General features: G+C 49.4%; 1 protein-coding gene across 3 annotated transcripts in view; it reads right to left on the bottom strand.

Moving 5' to 3' along the window:
* MDN1 (midasin AAA ATPase 1) overlaps positions 1-18230 on the bottom strand; it is a 2688524-nt gene that overhangs the window by 1660569 nt on the left and 1009725 nt on the right. For all 3 annotated transcript variants that reach the window (XM_069606482.1, XM_069606484.1, XM_069606483.1), the window contains exon 39: positions 10414-10521. In XM_069606482.1, the coding sequence (XP_069462583.1) occupies positions 10414-10521 (108 nt within the window). The remainder of the gene's footprint in view (positions 1-10413; positions 10522-18230) is intronic.

Genomic DNA, 18230 nt, shown 5'->3' with positions numbered 1-18230 from the left:
TTTTCTTCGCTGAGCCAGAGCGGTGGCTCAAGGTTGATGGCGTTGGCGATGCTGCGCCCAGCCTGGCTGCCGCGGAGCCCGTACCAACGGCGCTCCCGGTGCCCGCGGACTCGCAGTGCTTTTCCTTATGTTGGGCCCCAGTCGCCGGAGCGCCCTCAAAGGTCTCAGAAGACCGCTCAAATTTTCTCTTGGGAGAAGTGTGCTGCCGGGGTTCACCCACCCGCCAGGATCTTTGTCTGCAGCCACTCAGCGAGCCACGTGCGACAGTCCTTCATGGTGCGTGGCACCCTGTCCTTGCAGAACGCACAGGCCTCCTCCACGTGCGAGCTGTCCGAATGTAGGCAAAGGCAGCGAGTGCCCATCATCCAGGAAGAGGTTTCTCAGCCCGCATCCTGGGCAGATCCTGAACAGAGGCATAGAGTCATCTTTATCCTCGGCCATGTCCACGCGGTGTAGGCCTCCAAGAATCTTCTGGAATCCTCCAAGAAGTGAACTCGACGATAAATCGCCCTTGAGGGGCGATAGAAAGTTCTGAAAAACAGGTCCTCGGTTAGTCAGTTGATGGATCGATGAAGCTTGAGGCTCGATTGATCGAAAAATAGAGCAAAACTCTTAGGAAAAAAAAAAAAAAAACAAAATCGCAAAACGCACTAAAAGCTCGAGAGAACACGAGGATTCCCAACACTTGAATGTGCGGTAAAAATCTGAAGATGGCTGCCAGAAGAGGGGCTTAGGTAGAGGGCAGTCATTGGCTGGGGGCAGTATGACCCAGAGACCAGTGATTGGTTCAGAAACTAAACTGAAACTGATTCTCTTTACCGAGGATTTCCAGCCTGATGACGGGGAATATTCATGAGCATGTGAATCCATGCTGGAGAAGTGTTTCTTTGGGCTAATGTATTGACTGGGCATCTTGTACTTACCTACAGCTAACATCTTGTGTATTGCTGAGCAGCCATTTCCTTATATTGCCTCATTATTGCCGTTTCCCTGCACACTGCCACTGCTATATCATTGTATCTGCCTACTGATCCACCCCGCACTAGCGCCGCAGGCACATGGCTAACCACTTGTCACCAGCCACGCGTTAGCCCCCCCCCCACCTGTAGTACATTACCGCTCATACATTAATACTTGCTTGTACTCTCCCACGTGCTATCCTGCGCCTTTGTTAATTGACCACCTGCCTAACTCCCAGCCAAGTTAACGGCCAGCATGGTCTACCCTTTTACACAGTACTTGGCAACCCTCAACCTTGTCACATTTGCTACTATCGTTGAGCAGTATGCACCTATTGCCTGCACCACCGCCCTCTGCTGTACCCTCATCTTACTAACTCTGTTAGGACCCTTCCTAATTAGCAGTAACACCCCACTTGCAGCCCCGACGCTGACCCACATACATGGGCGCCCGCTCTCTTGCGCATTACAACGTCCAACCACCATGCCTACTATCCCACACGCCTCTCGTCCTTGTGGCACCCTGGCCTTTACACGGCAGCTTAACCCGCCCTGACCACCGCCACTGCTGCCTGTCCTAGCAACCCTTACCTCAACTCACCCTCCCACTGGCTTGAACACTTTGCATCCAAGCCAACGCCTAACCAACCTTGCACTGGGCCTTTGAGAAATCTCAGACTAGGATCTAGATTACCTCATGACACCTAGAACCACTTTAACATTATCCAGCAGACCAACCGAGCTCATCCAGAACGATTTGCCCTCACCCACCACCACTTACCTACACCTTCAGTGGGCAATCATCCTGAGGCCAGTAACCAGCACCCGACTCCCACAGCATCTCTCAAATCAACACCAGATCACTCACAGCACACGAACTTGACGTGGCCGACCATATCACCACTCACAACCTTGACTTCATACCGTTACCGAAACCTGGCTCCATGCAGCTTCAGGCCCTCTCCTATCTCTAACGACCCCTGAAGGCTACAATATCATAAGATGCGACCGCAACTCCAGCCATTCCAAAGGAGGCGGCGTTGCATTTAAACACAAAAATACTATCAAACTGCGCCTTTCCTCCGCTCTCTGAATCAATTCAGCTGAATTGCTTGCAGTGAAGATAACCATCACGCTCAGACTATTACTCTCCACCTCATCTACAGACCCACTGGCCCTCTATCCACGTTTGCTGAAGATCTCTCCCACATCCTGGCTGATAATACCAAAACAAAGTCCCAAATGATTGTACTTGGCAACCTCAACTTAGGTTACCAAGCCCCTAATGATGCCCCCGCGCACGACATCTACAACCTACTACTTAACTTAGGCTTCACTCAACAGATCAATATGCCAACACACTCCAAGGGCAGGACTCTCGACTGGATAGCCACCCTAAATTGTGACACTAACACATTGTATCCAACCAACCATGTGAATGGACTGACCACCACCTCATCACCTTCAGCATCCCCGCTAAAATCCTCCATACCACCTCTGATATTGCACCTGCCACTGTCACAAGAAACAAGCGCAACATAACCTGCGCCAAATTACTCCCACTTATCCTCCCTACCCTTAACGATCTCTCCAGCTAATGCTCTGACCCTACTGTCCTGGTAGACACGTATAATCAGACCATGCTGAAAGCCCTCGATCGCACCAAACTTCGAAAACCGAAACCACGGTCCAACCTCAACTCATGGTTCACACCACAGTTGAGAATCCTCCGCAAAGGAAAAAAGGGGCCTCTTATCACGCTGGAAAAGCAACCAAGCTTAAACAAACAAAGCTGACGTGACTCTAGCTACTCCAAATTATAAAGAGGCCATAATCCAGGCCAAAAAAAATGTGTATAACAAACCTATTGAACAAGCTCAATCCAACACCAAGGAGTTATTTAGAATCCTAAAGGAACTTGAGTCGCCTGCCACTGCCCCTGACACTTGCTCCAAAGACAGTACCTGGTGCACTAACATTTAAAAGGCTCTCCTCAGCAAAATCACCACTCTCCAAACTATAATCATTGACAATAAAAAAAACAGCCTAGAGACTTGTCTGAAGCAGAAAAACCATCAGGTCAGCACTATCACTAACTTTGATACCCTAAAACCATTCTGCCTCTCGCCTTTATCCACTACAGAAGTTAAGCGTATCATTAATCACCTTAAACCCACTGTCAAGACGACCTTTGTCCTGCCCCTATTATTAAGGAGGCTTTGCATAGGGTAGCCCCTTTCATAACCACACTCAAATTCATCTTTCAGTTCTGGAATTGTCCAAACAACCTAAAGGATGCCTGGGTCATTCCCCTCCTCAAAAAAAACACTCTGGATGCTAACATACCTACTAACTACAGGCCCATCACCACAGTCCCCTTCCTCCTAAAAATTCTTGATCGCGCAGCATACCTGCAGATCCAAGACTATCTGGAAACTAATCTCCTGAGACCGAGACAATCAGGCTTCCGTCCACGGTATGGCACGGAAACTGCCCTCTTAAATCTCAAAACACAGATCGAAGACCTAAAAGACAAGGGCAAGCTTGCCCTATTACTCCTTCTAGATCTCTCGGCAGCCTTTCGATTTAGTTAATCACCAAATCCTCTGCCGCCACCTTAAAACTGCCACCCACTTCTCGGACAAAGCCACCGCTTGGATTACATGGATTAATAGATCCATGAGAGTCTTTTGCCCTTCTGTCACTGCCGATCACCTGCGGGGTTCCACAAGGATCGTGTGTTTCCCATACACTTTATAATGTGTTTACGAAACCACTCTTTGACATATTGGACTATCTGGGTGTCACATATACTAACTACGCCGATGACGCCCAAATACTCATCCCCATCACAGGAGATCACAAAATTGACACTTTAGCCATCAACGCTATTTACCAAGTCATCCAGGCTTGGATGGCGCAGCACGAACTGTGTTTGAACGATGAAGACGGAGATTCTCATCTTGGGCTCTCAACAAAGACTTAGTAAGTTAGACCCGTCTTTCAAATCCTTCACAATTGATGGCAATACCATGAAGGTGGCCAAAGATACAAAAACGCTTGGCATCTATATCAATGCCACTCTATCACTTTCTAGACAAATCAACGCTGTCTCCTCTGCTGCATCTTATACATGCAAGCTCATTACGGCATGTCGCTGTTAGGGAGAATTCTCATATAAGGCTAATTTCCCAAACCTAGTGAGTCCCCCAGCAGCTTTGCTGGATTTTGGGGTTTGTTTTCTTCTCCTGCCAAGAGTGAGACTCTTTTCCTCCCACACTTAGGCATGATTTGAGGTATGTCTTTGAATTGGTGTGTGCTTATGGGCTCTTTTACTCCATAGGGTATCGTCTGTTTTTGTGTATGTGTTACACAGCACCCTCAGTGCAGTAACACAGGGGTGTCATAGTGACCCTCAAACATAGAATCCATACCCTGGGACTGACTACTGTCTCCCAGGGCATGTAAAGTCACCATTGACTTTACTAGTCCAAAATTGTGAACAGAACCAGTACAAACCATCATATTGTTGAAGTACTGGAAGGGGTTAATTCGACTGCCCCCGGGTCTGTTTTCAAGGGGGCACTGTCCAGTCCCCCGCCCCTCCTTGTCGAGTTTCTGGCTGGTGGCTGTGGTTACCACGCAAAATATACCACCGGAATATTTCCTATGGGATTTCCCCATTGATTTTAAACACACCACTTTTTGGTGCAATGTTAAAGATTCCGCTGGTGTATTTATTTAATATTAAATCAACGGTTGGCTCTTTTTGCCAGAACTCTTTTCTAAAATGGCATTCGTGTCCGTCTCTGTAACTCCAACCAAGGTTGGGCCCTTTGTTCCACTTTTTGGCAGGCTTCTCCACAGAAGCCCTGCAAATGGTGCCACTCTGTCTGGGTTCCCCAGGATGTGTGGGGAGGGGAATTGGCACCCTGGACTGTGTTGCCTTAGCAACCAAAGTCACACTCTATTCTGATTGGCCCAGTGATGAGCCGCCCGGCACACCACTTAGCATGTTTGAGTAACAGCTACGCTGTTGAATGAGGGGTTTTCTGCATAAAAGCAGGGCTTTTGGGACTGCAACTTCAGAAGTCGCCACAGGACCTAAGAATCCGAAGAGAGAAGAAGCCGAGCCATCTGCAACGACGACGCCACCGGTGGAGCCCTGCTGCAACGAACTCACCACTTTCCCAACGACAAGAGAAGATCTTCTGCTGGACGAGTCTTCTTCCTTTGAGCTGGTGGGATCAACCAGTTCGCCCCCTTTCGCCTTTCAAAAACGTCCCTTGGTCGAATCGCCCATGCCAAGCACCCCGGCGGCCGGATAGCCAAGCTTCACCACTTTGACAGCGAATAAAGGGAAAGCACCTTTTTTTCCACTTTATTTTTATTTAAAGTTTTTAATAAGAGATAAACAGGTTCCCCCAAAGACATTAAACCAAGAACAACAACAGATTCCACCCGACAGCTACCCCCCTCTGCCCGTGCCCTCTCCCTCCCTATCTCCCCCTCACCAAACTCTGGGATGTCTAGGCCTCTAAGAGTCACCAGTGCTGGAGGCTAAGAGCACGGACAAACCACATAGCGCATCAGTACAGTAGGCCAAGCTAGAGGCGGGGTCTCTGCACATACTAAAGCCCATATTCCTTGGTAGCAGCATCAGCTGTCCCTCCCCGGTGACTCAATACATAGAACCACAAAGCAACTCAAATTCAAGTCGAATCGCCCGTGCCAAGCACCCCGGCGGCTGGATAAAGCTTCATCACTGTGACCGCGAATAAAAGGAACGCACCTTTTAACCGACAAACTCCGCGGCTGGTTTCATCCCTGTGCAGTGCATCGACTCCAAGTTTCCTCCACAACTAGAACCCCTCTTCCCCCGTTCAAAACAACGAACTGCAACCACTGCCACCGCTGGAGCTTCCTCTCTTTAAGGTAATGTCTTCTGCCTGGCCTCCCTTTCCACGGATTGCTAAAGGTGACCCTGAAATCCTTGGCTTTCCAACTGGGTTGGCCGCAGACCTAACTTTACTTCTTGAATCACCTCAACCTCTTTTGAACATTCTGCAAAGACTTTTAGTGCATTTTAAACTGTGTGGTCTTGGGCACATTTCGCTTTGCTCCATTTAAAGTGGGCCTGGCCTATGAACTTTGGCTCTACAGTGTATACTGCCTTTACTCCCTTGCTTTGAACTTCTAAAAGTGTTGGGAACTGTTTTATTTCTATGCCCTGCCTTTTTCTCTCCCTTTAACTTAACTATTGGAGTGCCATCTAGGTTACGCGCTCACATTTGTTTTAACAAATAGTGGTGTTTTAACCCTGACTTTTCTAATAGTTATCAAGGGAGGTGTTTATATTCTACCGACTGTGTTTTAACTTGCTTTTGATTTAGAGTGCTAGTGTATTTCCTAAAGTTTGTTTTAAATAAATAATTTTTATTTTATTTTTTATTGTGTTTAACTGTTAACAGTTTTTACAAAGAAGAAAAGTCTTTTTTCCGAGTGCATTTGTTCCAGATGCTTGTCAAAGGAGCTAAATCCTTTTCGTGGTGGGGGCTTTCTAATCCCTTGCAGATGGCGTCCAGCTTCAAACTATAAAGAAAGTTTACAATTGCGATTACCGGTCTTCGACTTAGCCCATTCATTAGGTATGACCACCAGTAGTCCTCGTCCATTCTTGAAATGTTTGAATACAGGTGGCCCAAATGGGTTTCTCTGTTACCAGTGGTTCCTGGGCAATGAATAATCAAGTGTTTCAGGCTTTCCTTTGAGTCTGGGTTCAGACAGAATCGACAGACGTCCGATGCAGATTTACCACAGATTTTCAGGACCTCGTTGGTCTTTAAGATATTCAATCTTGCTCTCAGAAAGGTCGAGCGGTGTGTCTTGCTCGGAAATTGCAATAGGTAGTTAATGGGCTCGTTTAGTTTTTTGGCAAATCCAGAAGGTGGCCCACAGATTTGTGATTTGCTGCTATCTGTTGAGTCTCACACCAATCTGAGTCTTTCAGTTTTTTTGCTGTTCTTTTCGGGTTTGTCAAGAGCTCCTCTGAGCTACCTATTGATTTCAGGAGAGTTTGATTTTTTTCTAGCCAGAGTTTGAGCGTTTTGTTTGATCTTTTCTCAATTTCCTCTTGGATCAATGTATACATTTTCTCCACAGATGATCTAACTTCTCTGTAGAACATCAAACTGTTGATGGATACTGTTCCTTGGAGCGAGGTGAGACCAAGTTCTCTTCTTACCAAGGCAATTGGGATCGAAGTGGGCAGTCGGAGCACTTTTTTCCAGAGTGAGCCCTCCAATTTAGGCCAAGTTGAGTCTGGGATGCCGAACATGGCCACTGTACCATAAGTGAGCGCTGGGACTACTTTCATCCTGTAAAAGTTTGTTGCCACTTTTATTGAAAAGCGGCCAAATTTTTTATCCATGATGATCAGTTGGTTTGACAGGGTTTTGTTTTTGCTGGTCAGGAGGTCTAGCATGGGTTGCTCGTTCCGTTTGTTACTGAACATGGTGCCCAAGTATCTAAAGGCATCCACCTCTTCAAGGCGGGTGTCGTTGAAAAACCATGCCTGTGAGGTTTTCCGTTTGGCTGCTTTTGTCAGTCGCATCACTTTGGTTTTCGTTGCATTGCTTTCCAGATCGTTGGTATGGAGGTATTCGTTCAGGTTGTCTATTTTTCGCTGTAGCCCTATCTTTGTTTGGTCAATCAGGATGATATCGTCGGCGTAGAGCAATCTACTGACTTTTTCGGATCCTAAGGAGGGCGGGAAGGCTTTTACGTTCATTTCGGCCTGTTGGTAATCGCCGATATAGGCGGTGTAAAGTGCCGGTGCCAGAGGGCATCCCTGCTTTACTCCGCTAGATGTTCCAATTGCAGACGAGAGTAACCCTCTATATATATAATTATATACTTCTGATACAAAGCTCTGGTCAGTGTTTGTTTGCTCTACTGTGTTTTTAGCACTATTGTGTATACTCTATATACTGCCCTACTCTTCTTGAGAGAAGTCTGACTGCTCAGCCACAGCTACCAAGTAAATCTGGGTGGTGCGAGCTGCTGCCAATTGGGTTTACTGCTTGCCCCTGTAGTCCTAAACTTTTTGCAGTGTTCCCCAAGGGAACTGCACAGGATTCTGCCTTACAGTCGCCCATTCCTAACACCAGCCAATTGCACTACATTATCCAGGACTCTAGTCCTATCCAAGATCGACTATTGCAACGCCCTCTATCTCGGCACCAACCAATGCAATATCAACAAATTACAGATTATACAAAACAATGCGATCAGAGCGGCACTAAACATCCCTAGGAACCTCTACATCTCAGACTCCAGATGGAGCCTCCGTTGGTTATCAGTTTCCCAAAGAGTCTCACTCAAAGCACTCTCGCTAACACATAAAAGCATCACAAACCAAGCACCTAGTTATCTGGCTAATAGACTTTCTTTACACACTTCTAGACCTCTCAGAAGTGCTCAAACCAACTGTCTCTCCATCCCCCGCTTCAACCTCCAGAGATCAGGCAGGAGTAGTTTCCCGGTCATGGCGACGAAATTACCCAATCTACTCAGAGTGGAACCATCCTTCCTGGCCTCCAAGTGCGAAGCCAAAGCCTGGCTGTCTGCTCAAGACCAGCTTCGATTTTTAGCGCCTGTCGTCATCTCTGACCTACTACACTGGCGCCAACCTGATAGTTACCCTTTCTGATTGTCAATATGAATAATACTTGTATATTATCCTAATTTACCCTTTTGTTCACTGCCTGTATGCCCCTCCCTGATGTATGATGTATTATGCTTTATGTACCCTGTATTTTCTGGTTGTAACCTAAATGATGTGCCCGGATGCCCTTGGGCCTGGTGCGCTTTACAAATAAATAAAATACAAATCCTTCTCATACGATAAGCCTTGCTGCTCTGCCTTTCTATTCTAGTAATCCTTTGTACAGACTTCTACTAAGAGTTGGGGACTTGTATACCATGGGATAGTTTTATAGAGTTTTAGCACCAGGTGAACTTTACGAAAACTCCCCTAACATCAATACATGACAGCCCTTCTGACATGCAGTGCAGGTGGCTTCTTTCTGCTGATTCCTTGGATTTTCAAAGAAAGCGGGAACGTTCTATGGATTAACATGAAACCTTTTGATGAATTTAGGAGAGAAACATGGATGTGTACGTAACACTATCTTGTTCTTGTGTACTATTCCCAAAGGGATCTTGAACTGAAAGAGCATGTATTTCACTCACCCCGCCTTATAGAGAAAACAGACTTGATGTTGACACTGCTGCTCTGACAGGGTAAACCACCATTGCACAAACACTGAGGATAGGGATGATTGCCTATCTACACAAACCGATGTTTCAACCAACGGTTCCACCAGAGAAAAATGTCTTCAGTTTTTGATATACAGTACTAACGCTCAGCAGCTGAACAAAGTTTAGCTTTTCCCTATGCGGACGTGTACTTAAATGGTTAAGTACACAACAACATTTGCACCTCTCTAAAAGAACAAAACAGTGTTCAATGAAGCTTTTGTAAATGCTCTTCTGAAACATGGGGGGGGGGAAGCTGGCGACACATTAGGTTGGGTACATTTGGTTTGACTGTGGATAGTTTTTTCATAAAAATGATCACATAAAAAGGCCAGTTGCCACAAGGTACCCATGGGGACGTATTTAATATTTCCATAAAATTAGTGCGTGACAACTGAATATTTTCAGATTTTCATACAGGAAGGCGATGCACATTGTGTACAGAAAAGCTTCACTGCCATGCTCATAGCTATACAAGGTGACAGTTGCTAAATGGCTATGATTGGCAGGCAGATAAAGAATGGGCTTAACTGCTGCAAAGTCAGACCCTGTTCAGAACAAGGGTACGCCCTGCACAGGGATACAGAAATCGGTCAACATGGTGATCACTATATACATGTCAGGGATGTTGAATGGATTAATGGTAGACAAGGAGCTGAAGCTTACACATAGCCGTGAGACCCACAGAAGCAGAGGCACTAGGTAATGTCATCAGGATAGGCAGAGACATACAAGCACGAGATGAAAACTCTGCCATGGAGGAGATCCACATTGAAAGATGCTTTGATGGAAGTAACTATGAGATTTGACTAAACGCATCAAGAGATTTTCATTCTTGGGACAGGGATACTCTGTCCATTTCTATGCAGCGGCAATGAAAACAAATATATCGGCTGGCACTACCATCATGAAGCAATTGCTTGATATAGTTTTTGCATTCACAAGTGTTTTGATCGCTCTTCCGAATGGATTTATTTTACTATAATGTTTATTCTTTGTTTGTACTTTATGTTGTGTTTTATTGTAATTAACATTTTTATGAGCCTCAGACAAAAATACTTGTTTTTAAATGTTTTTCCATCAATTTATTTTCTTTCACAGTGAGCCACAAGTCAGTTTAAACAAGATGACATACCTTGTTGTTGAAAGCAACCATTTTTGAGATGATATTGCTGCCAAGGGCAGGAAACAAAGCATTTCCAATACACTCCATGTCTTCAACAGTAAGCGGATCCACATAAACCTAAAAAGAATTTACAATTTTAAACAAACATTGGTTTTTGCTATCAAACTGCAGTCCAAAAGGACTTGTTACACTGTACATTTTGCCATGGATTTAAGGAACAAGTTACTTACCTGTAACTGTTGATCTCCAGCATGGGTCTGGCATGGATTCACATGCTCATGAATATTCCCCGTCAGGCCAGGATTCCTCGGTATAGAAAGAAATCAGTATCAGTTTCGTTTCTGATCTGTCTTTCTTAGTAGTAACCAATCACTGGTCTCTGGGTCATACTGCCCCCAGCCAATGACTGCCCTCTCCCTAAGCCCCGCCTCTGGCAGCCATCCTCACATTTGGTAGCACGTAAAGTGGCAGTATGACCAAGTGAAGAGCCGCAGAGGGGTAGGCGGGAGGGTTCGCATGTGAATCCATGCCAGACCCATGCTGGAGAACAACAGTTACAGGTAAGTAACTTGTTCCTTCTCCAGCATGGGGTCTGGCATGGATTCACATGCTCATGAATAAGAGAATGCATAGCAGTACACACATGCACAACCACGGGAGGTGGCAACAGGCTCAACATCAAGCAATACAACAACTCAATATTAAGCATCTCTTACCTCCTCACCAGGCTCACCTTAAGCGAACAGGTTGTGCAGCACTGCTTGGCCGACCCTGGACTCCTCCCTGGAGTCCCAATCGACACAGTAGAATCTTGTGAAGGTGTGCATCGACCTCCATGTCGCAGCCCTGCAGATGTCTAGCAGGGGCACATCTGACAGGAACGCCGTGGTAGCAGCGATCGCTCTGGTCGAATGGGCTCTCGGACGGCCGGACAGCGGTCTGTTTCACAACCGGTGACAGTGCATGATGCAGCCCGAGAGCCATCTGGAAATGGAAGTCTTCGAGAGAGCCTTCCCTTGATTCACAGTCCCAAAGTTCACAAACAGCTGTGACGTCTTCCGAAAACTCTTCGTGCGGTCCACGCAGAACATCAGTGCTCTAGCTACATCCAGCGAGTGCAAAGTCCTCTCGGCCAGCGACGAAGGCAATGGGAAGAAAACTGGCAACACCAAGGGCTCGTTGAGGTGGAAGTCAGACGGCACCTAGGGCATAAAGGAGGGGTGCGTCCTCAGCACCACCCTCGTGTCATGAAAAGTCAAGTATGGAGGCTTGCAAGATAGGGCCTGGATCGCTCCCACTCGTCGTGCGGAGGTGATGGCCACGAGGAAAGCGGTCTTCCATGACAGGAACTTCAGAGGCGCCGAATGCATAGGCTCGAATGGGGCCCCCATGAGCCTGGTCAGCACCACATTAAGCTCCCACGCCGGGGCAGGAGCCTTCACCGGCGGGAATGATAGGAATAGTCCCTTCATGAATTCTTTCACCAGGCGATGAGACCACAAGGAAGCCCGTCCCGTAGTCCTGGTATATCTGGAGATTGCAGCCAGATGTATTTTGATGGAGGCGTGAGTCAGTCCAGCTTTGGCCAGCGACAGTAGGTACGGCAGTACCTGAGGGGCCGTAATCCGCAGAGGGTTAATAATCTGTGCACGGCACCAGACAGATAACCTCTTCCATTTATGTCCATAGCACTTGAGAGTTGAGGACGCCCTGGTCTTTGCAAGAACCTCTCTGCAGTCGTCCGGGATGTCGTACCTTCCAAACTCTAGTGCTGTAGGAGCCAGGCCTGCAAGTTCAGCAACTCCCGGTTGTGGTGAAGAATGGCGCCTCCATCTCTTGAGAGAAGGTCTGCGTCTGTCTGCAGCTTGACTGGTGTGGACGTTGACAAGTCCAGAAGGTCCGGGAACCAGATCGGTCTTGGCCACGCCGGTGCGACGAGGATCATCCTGCACCGGGACCTCTTGAGCTGGTTGATGAGCCGGAGCAGCAACGGCAGTGGAGGGAATGCATAAAGAAATAGGCCGTCCCAGGGGAACGAGAAAGCATCGTCCATGCTCCTCCGGCACTTGGAATTCATCGCCGTCGCGAAGAGATCGATTTGGGGTTCGCCCCATCGTCGGAAGAGTCGATCCACTTGATCCTGGCGTAGTTCCCACTCGTGGCACGAGCGCAGCTCCCTGCTGAGTGAGTCGGCGATCGTGTTTTTTATTCCTGCCAGATGAAGAGGCACCAGAAACATCCGTTGGGCGACGGCCCAATGCCACAGATCCTGTGCTTCCTTGGATAGGGCCGGGGACCTGGTTCCGCCATGCTTCCGGATGTAGAAGATCATGGTGGTGTTGGTGAAGATCCTCACCACCTTGCCCTTGAGGGACGGAAGAAAGGACCTGACGGCCCAGAACACTGCGCGGAGCTCCAAAATGTTGATGTGGAGTGCCTTCTCCTCCGAGAGCCAAAGCCCTCTCGCGTGAAGATCTCCGGAGTGCGCTCCCCAACCTTCCAGGGAGGCGTCCGTCGTCACTGTCACCTGGTGAGCTGGGATCTGAAAGTCTGTGCCCGCCGACAGATGGGAGCGGGTACCCCACCACCGGATCGCCTGACAGAATGTCTCGTTGAGAGGGATCCTGTCCTCGAAGCTGCCCGTCGAATGGACCCAGCGGGCGTCGAGGAACTCTTGCAGGCTTCGGATGCGCCCCTTACAAAGGCGCACCAGATAAATGCAGGAGGACATCATCCCGAGGAGGGACTTGATAGATCTTACCCTGGCCATGTCCGTGGCCAGCAGACGCTGCACCTTGCCCAGAATGGTCCTTTCCTCCAACGGCGAGGCCAGCCGCGACACTGTGTCGAGCTTGGCTCCCAGAAACAGGGCAACTTGCGACGGAACCAGGTGGGATTTTGGAAAGTTGATGGAGAATCCCAGGTCCGTGAGCAGCTGGACGGTCTTCGCAGTGTGCTCCACCGCTAGCTCCCTCGTCCTTGCCCGGATGAGCCAGTCGTCCAGGTAGGGGTAGACGTGGATCCCCTGTAGGCGCAGCCGCGCTGCCACCGGTGCGAGGCACTTGGTGAACACCCTGGGTGCCGACTTCAATCCGAACGGGAGGGCCTTGAACTGGTAGTGCCACCCTTGGACCACGAACCTGAGGCACTTTCAGTGTCTTTTTAGAATGGGGATGTGGAAGTACACATCCTCCAAGTCCAACGACGACAGGAAATCGCCCTCCTCCAGCTGTCCCAGCACGTGCTGGAGGGTGACCATACGGAACTTCTGCGCCTTGATGTACTTGTTCAGTCGTCGTAAGTCAAGGATGGGGCGCCATCCTCCTGTCTTCTTTTTTACGAGGAAGTACCTTGAGTAAACTCCGGAGCCCCGAAGCCTCTGGGACGAGCTCGATGGCACCCTTCTTGAGCATCGCCCTTACTTCCAACAGTAGTTGAGGGACGTGATTTTCCTTCCTGGCCACGGGTGGAACGCGAGGGCACTTCTCCTGAAACTCGAGGGCGTGCCCTTGGGCCACGGCATCCAGCACCCAACAGTTGGTGGAGATGGACTCCCACACGCTGACGAACCTCGCCAGCCGGCCTTCCACCGGGGTGCTTCGGCAGGGGCCCGACCCCACTGTCGGTTCAATCTTGTTTGGAGGCCGCCTTGCCTCCTTGACCTCCCTGTCGACAACGACTGGCACCACCTGACTTGCCGCGTCCCCTGTAGGCTTCCTGGGACGAAGATCTTGCTGCTTGGCGGTACGTGGAGGAGCCACTGCCGGATACCTTGGAGGCACCTTGTCTGCCTCCGGAGCTCCGAAAGGACGGCCATCGTTGATGGAGCACTCCCAGTGCCCGGGCAGTCTCTGTGTCTGTCTTGATGGCCTGAAGGGACTCATCAACCGCCTTCCCAAACAGGTTGTTCCCGTCGAAGGACATGTCCAAAACCTTGGTTTGTACGTCCTGGCGGAAATCCGTGGCCTTGAGCCATCCTCGCCGTCTCAAGAAAACTCTGTTGCCTAACTGACGGAAACCGGTGTCGGCGTTGCCACCGTGATGGCGTGGTCTGAAGAAATCTCACCCTCCTGTAGGATTTCTAGGGCCTCAGCCTTTTTGGCATCCGGAAGGAAGTCTAACCGAGAGGCGATTTTGAACCACAACTCCGTCTTAGCGGGCTACGATAGCCAGGGCGTTGGCCGCCTTGATAGTTGTCGCTGCGGATGAGATGATCCGTCGTCTCATCGTGTCCAACTTCCTGCCCTCGCCGTCCGGCGGGGAAGTTGATGACGAGGCCGATGCGCCCCCTGCTTTCTTCTTTGCTGCCGCTGAGACGACCGAGTCAGGGGTAGGTTGTGCCCGAAGGCACAAGGGGGCAGCGTCGGGGACCTGGTACTTCTTCTCGTACCGGTCCCTCTTTGCCGGCGCCGTGGCAGGGTTCTTGAGGAGGGCGAGCCCCTCATCCCAGATGTCATCAAGAAGCGGTACGGCGAGGACCGTCTTCCTTTTATCCTTGCGCCGTTGGTAAAGGAACCCTTCCTCCTCCTCTTCTGGGCAGAGCTGGAAAAGCTCGGATGCCCTGGAAATCATAGCATGAAAGGATCCAATCTCGTCGGGCAGGGACGCCCGAGGAGGGGGCGACGGAGGACACGTCCCGTCGTCATCTGTACCTGTCGTAGTCGTGTCCGTGCCTGTATCATCCCTGTGGGTAGTAGACCGGGGGGGAAGGCAGAGCAGGCCGCAGAGGTGGGAGAGGTGGCGTAGGATGCGTCGTCCTCTTATGCGGTGGACTTTCCGAAAGTCCTGGCTCCGGTTCCCCCGTCGGATCTGACTCAGGTACCTCTATCGGGGAAGGGGCAACCTTGTCCTTATCTCCGAGAATAAGGACTGAATCGCTGACAAAATGGCCGCCGAAGTGTCCTGCAGCGCCGGAAACGACAGGCGCGAGGGCTCTTGAGGAGCCTCGTCGGCGACACCGTCGCTCTCGTCGTCGCCCTCGTCGGGATTCCTCCCTATGGGCTGGGCCTCTTCCATGACTTCAATGAGCTCTTCTTCAGAGGTCGTGTCCGTATCCACAATGGCCACCAGCCCCTCCCCCACCTTTTCCAATGAGGACTTTGTGGCGGTCTTCTCAATGGGCCTGAAAGACTCCTCCCTTTGCAGTGGCAGCGAGGCTCTGGGTCCTGATGGCGCCTCCACTGGTGTAGCCTCCACAGGCTGAGCCAGGGCCGCGGCGACATCCTCAATCGAGGTCTTAGCAGGGTGAATTAAGGCCATCGTCACCTTCTGGGCGCCTGGGGCCTTCACCTTGAGGGGAGGGTCTGAGCCTCACTCCCCCCCTCTGCCGGAATCTTCGAGATCGACCGGGGCCTCTCCAGAAGCTTCGCCGGGTTCTCGGACTTCCTCTTACCCGAGCCAGAGCGTTGGCTCGTGGTTGATGGTGCCGGGGAGGATGCGCCCTGCCTGGCAGCCAAGGAGCCTGACCGTTCGGCGTTCCCAGTGCCCGCGGTGCTTAGCCTTTTGTTGGGCCCCTGTCGCCGGGGCGCCCTCACAGGACTTAGAAGACCGCTCAGACTTCTTTTTCTTCTTCTCGCCTGACGGGCTCTTCCCTTCCAGCCAGTTGGCGAGACGGAGGTGGTGATCCTTCATGGTCCGCTCCGACTTGTTCCCACAAAACGCACAGTCCTTCTCCATGTGCGTCTTGTCCTCATAGAGACAACAGAGGCATAACGAATGCTTGTCCTCCTTGAAAACATTCTGAAGCTGGCATCCAGGGCAGTTCCTGAACAGCTTCCCGGGCGTCCTTTCTCCTGGGCCATGTCCGGGGTAGGCTTCGGAACTTCTGGAATCCTCCAAAAGTGTAACTCGATGAAAACTTCACCCTTGAGGGGCGTAGAAGACTCCAAAACGGATCCCCCTTGATCGGATGTAGAAACGGTGGAGCTTGAGGCTCTATTTAACCGAAAAATGAGAAAAATCTCCTGAAAAAGCGTGAAAACGCAGCAAAAGCTCGAGAGCTACAGCACGAGGACTCCCAACACTTGAACGTGCGGTAAAAATCTGAGGATGTCTGCCAGAGGCGGGGCTTAGAGAGAGGGTAGTCATTGGCGGGGGGGCAGTATGACCCAGAGACCAGTGATTGGTTACTACTAAGAAAGACAGATCAGAAACGAAACCGATACGGTTTTTTTTCTATACCGAGGATTCCCGGCCTGACGACGGGGAATATTCATGAGCATGTGAATCCATGCCAGACCCCATGCTGGAGAAATATACTTTTTTATTAATACAACTATTAACTTTGAAACCTACCTATAAACCTCCCCCCTCCACCATCTCCAATCACGTGCCACCCATTTTTAGCATAATGTTTAACAGAATGGGCGTAGAAACTGAAGTATTCCAGACATGAGCTACATTCTATTTATATATTCATCCATTCTTCAGTATCCAGAGAAAAAGTTTGTAGATTGAAATATGATGCAACTGCTTAAAGTGTGGACTTCGATCAAGAGCAGAGAAGTGTTGTACAGGTTGTGGGTAACCAGCGGTTGGGCTGTTCCTGCCTGTGCATCGTTTGGGATTAGTCCATCAGGTGTTAGACAAGCCAGGTTTTGAGAGGTTTGTGAAACCGAATCGAGGCATCCCAAGGCGACAATGGGATTGAGTTCCAGAGAGTGAGAGATTAACAAGAGAAGGACAGCTTGCAGGTCCTCTCTTTGCAGATGAGCGCTGATTCAAGCCGCTTGGATGATTTGCTGCATGAGTGCCACCAGATAAGGAGCTTAGGCACCAGGTATGCAGGTGTACTGCTTGTGATCGCTTTGTAGAGGATACACAGTCTTGAACAGTATCCTAGCCTTGAGAGGAAGAACTGGTAGTTTGCATAGGATGGGGGGGGTGATTTTGTCAAATTTCCCTGCAACGGTAATAAGACGTGCAGTTGTGTGGTGGACTGCTTTTTGGGGCGCCAAGTGAGCAGCTTGGAGCCCCGTCAAGAGGGCATTTCCTTAATCTGTGAGATCACAAGGACCTGCACCAAGGTCCTGAAGTCCTGCAAAGGGATGGCAGGTTTGATTTTGCAAACAGATTTTCAGCCAGGCCGTTAGGGTCTTCTTGCTATGTGTTTCTGGAAGGACAGGCTACAATCAATGTGGATGCCAAAGGATTTAGCTGAATCAAGGGAGCTGCAGATCAATCCTTCTAGGTACACATCATTGGGTTATTGGTGGACAAGCTGTTTTATTAGCAGAGGGACCGAGGAAGACAAAACCGGCCTTGGATAGGTTATGGGTGAAGTAGGCAGTCCACATTCAGGACTGGATGATGGCTTGAAAATTGTGGATGTTGGGTAAGATTTCCATTTTAGTGATAAATCTTCCTGACCTGCGTCAAGCCCAGAACGTTTTGCTTGGACTTGGTAATGATATTACCTTGTCCCTAGGTGAGTGGAAATCTTTGCTCACATCCAGTCTTTTACTCTTTTTATGTACCACCTTAAGGTGTGTGTGTGGATTTATAGTTCCCTTTAACATTTGGGCTTAGACTGGGTTGCCCCTTTGTGCTTCCCATTGTAATTTCACTTATTATATCTGGTGTGTACTACTGTTTCCAAGACGTAAAGTGGGATTCCCATAGCCTTTTCATTTACTTTAGTGAGCCAGCACACCGCACCTTATGTGGAGAGCTGGAGGATACAATGTATCCCTTTTCTCACTTACCTAGTAACTTTTTTGTTACAATTACAAGATTACTTGAATGGCTGGTGGCAGTGAAACCTCTTATGACTTTTATTAATATTAGTTGCATGCTATCAAATCTTGTTTGCTTGTTGTGTCTGAGGT

Source organism: Ambystoma mexicanum, chromosome 4p (genome assembly GCF_040938575.1).
Source record: "Ambystoma mexicanum isolate Mex_15411 chromosome 4p, UKY_AmexF1_1, whole genome shotgun sequence".
In the NCBI taxonomy this organism is placed as follows: domain Eukaryota; kingdom Metazoa; phylum Chordata; class Amphibia; order Caudata; family Ambystomatidae; genus Ambystoma; species Ambystoma mexicanum.
Note: the sequence above shows the minus strand (reverse complement) of the source record. Positions and strands in the feature narration are given on the sequence as shown.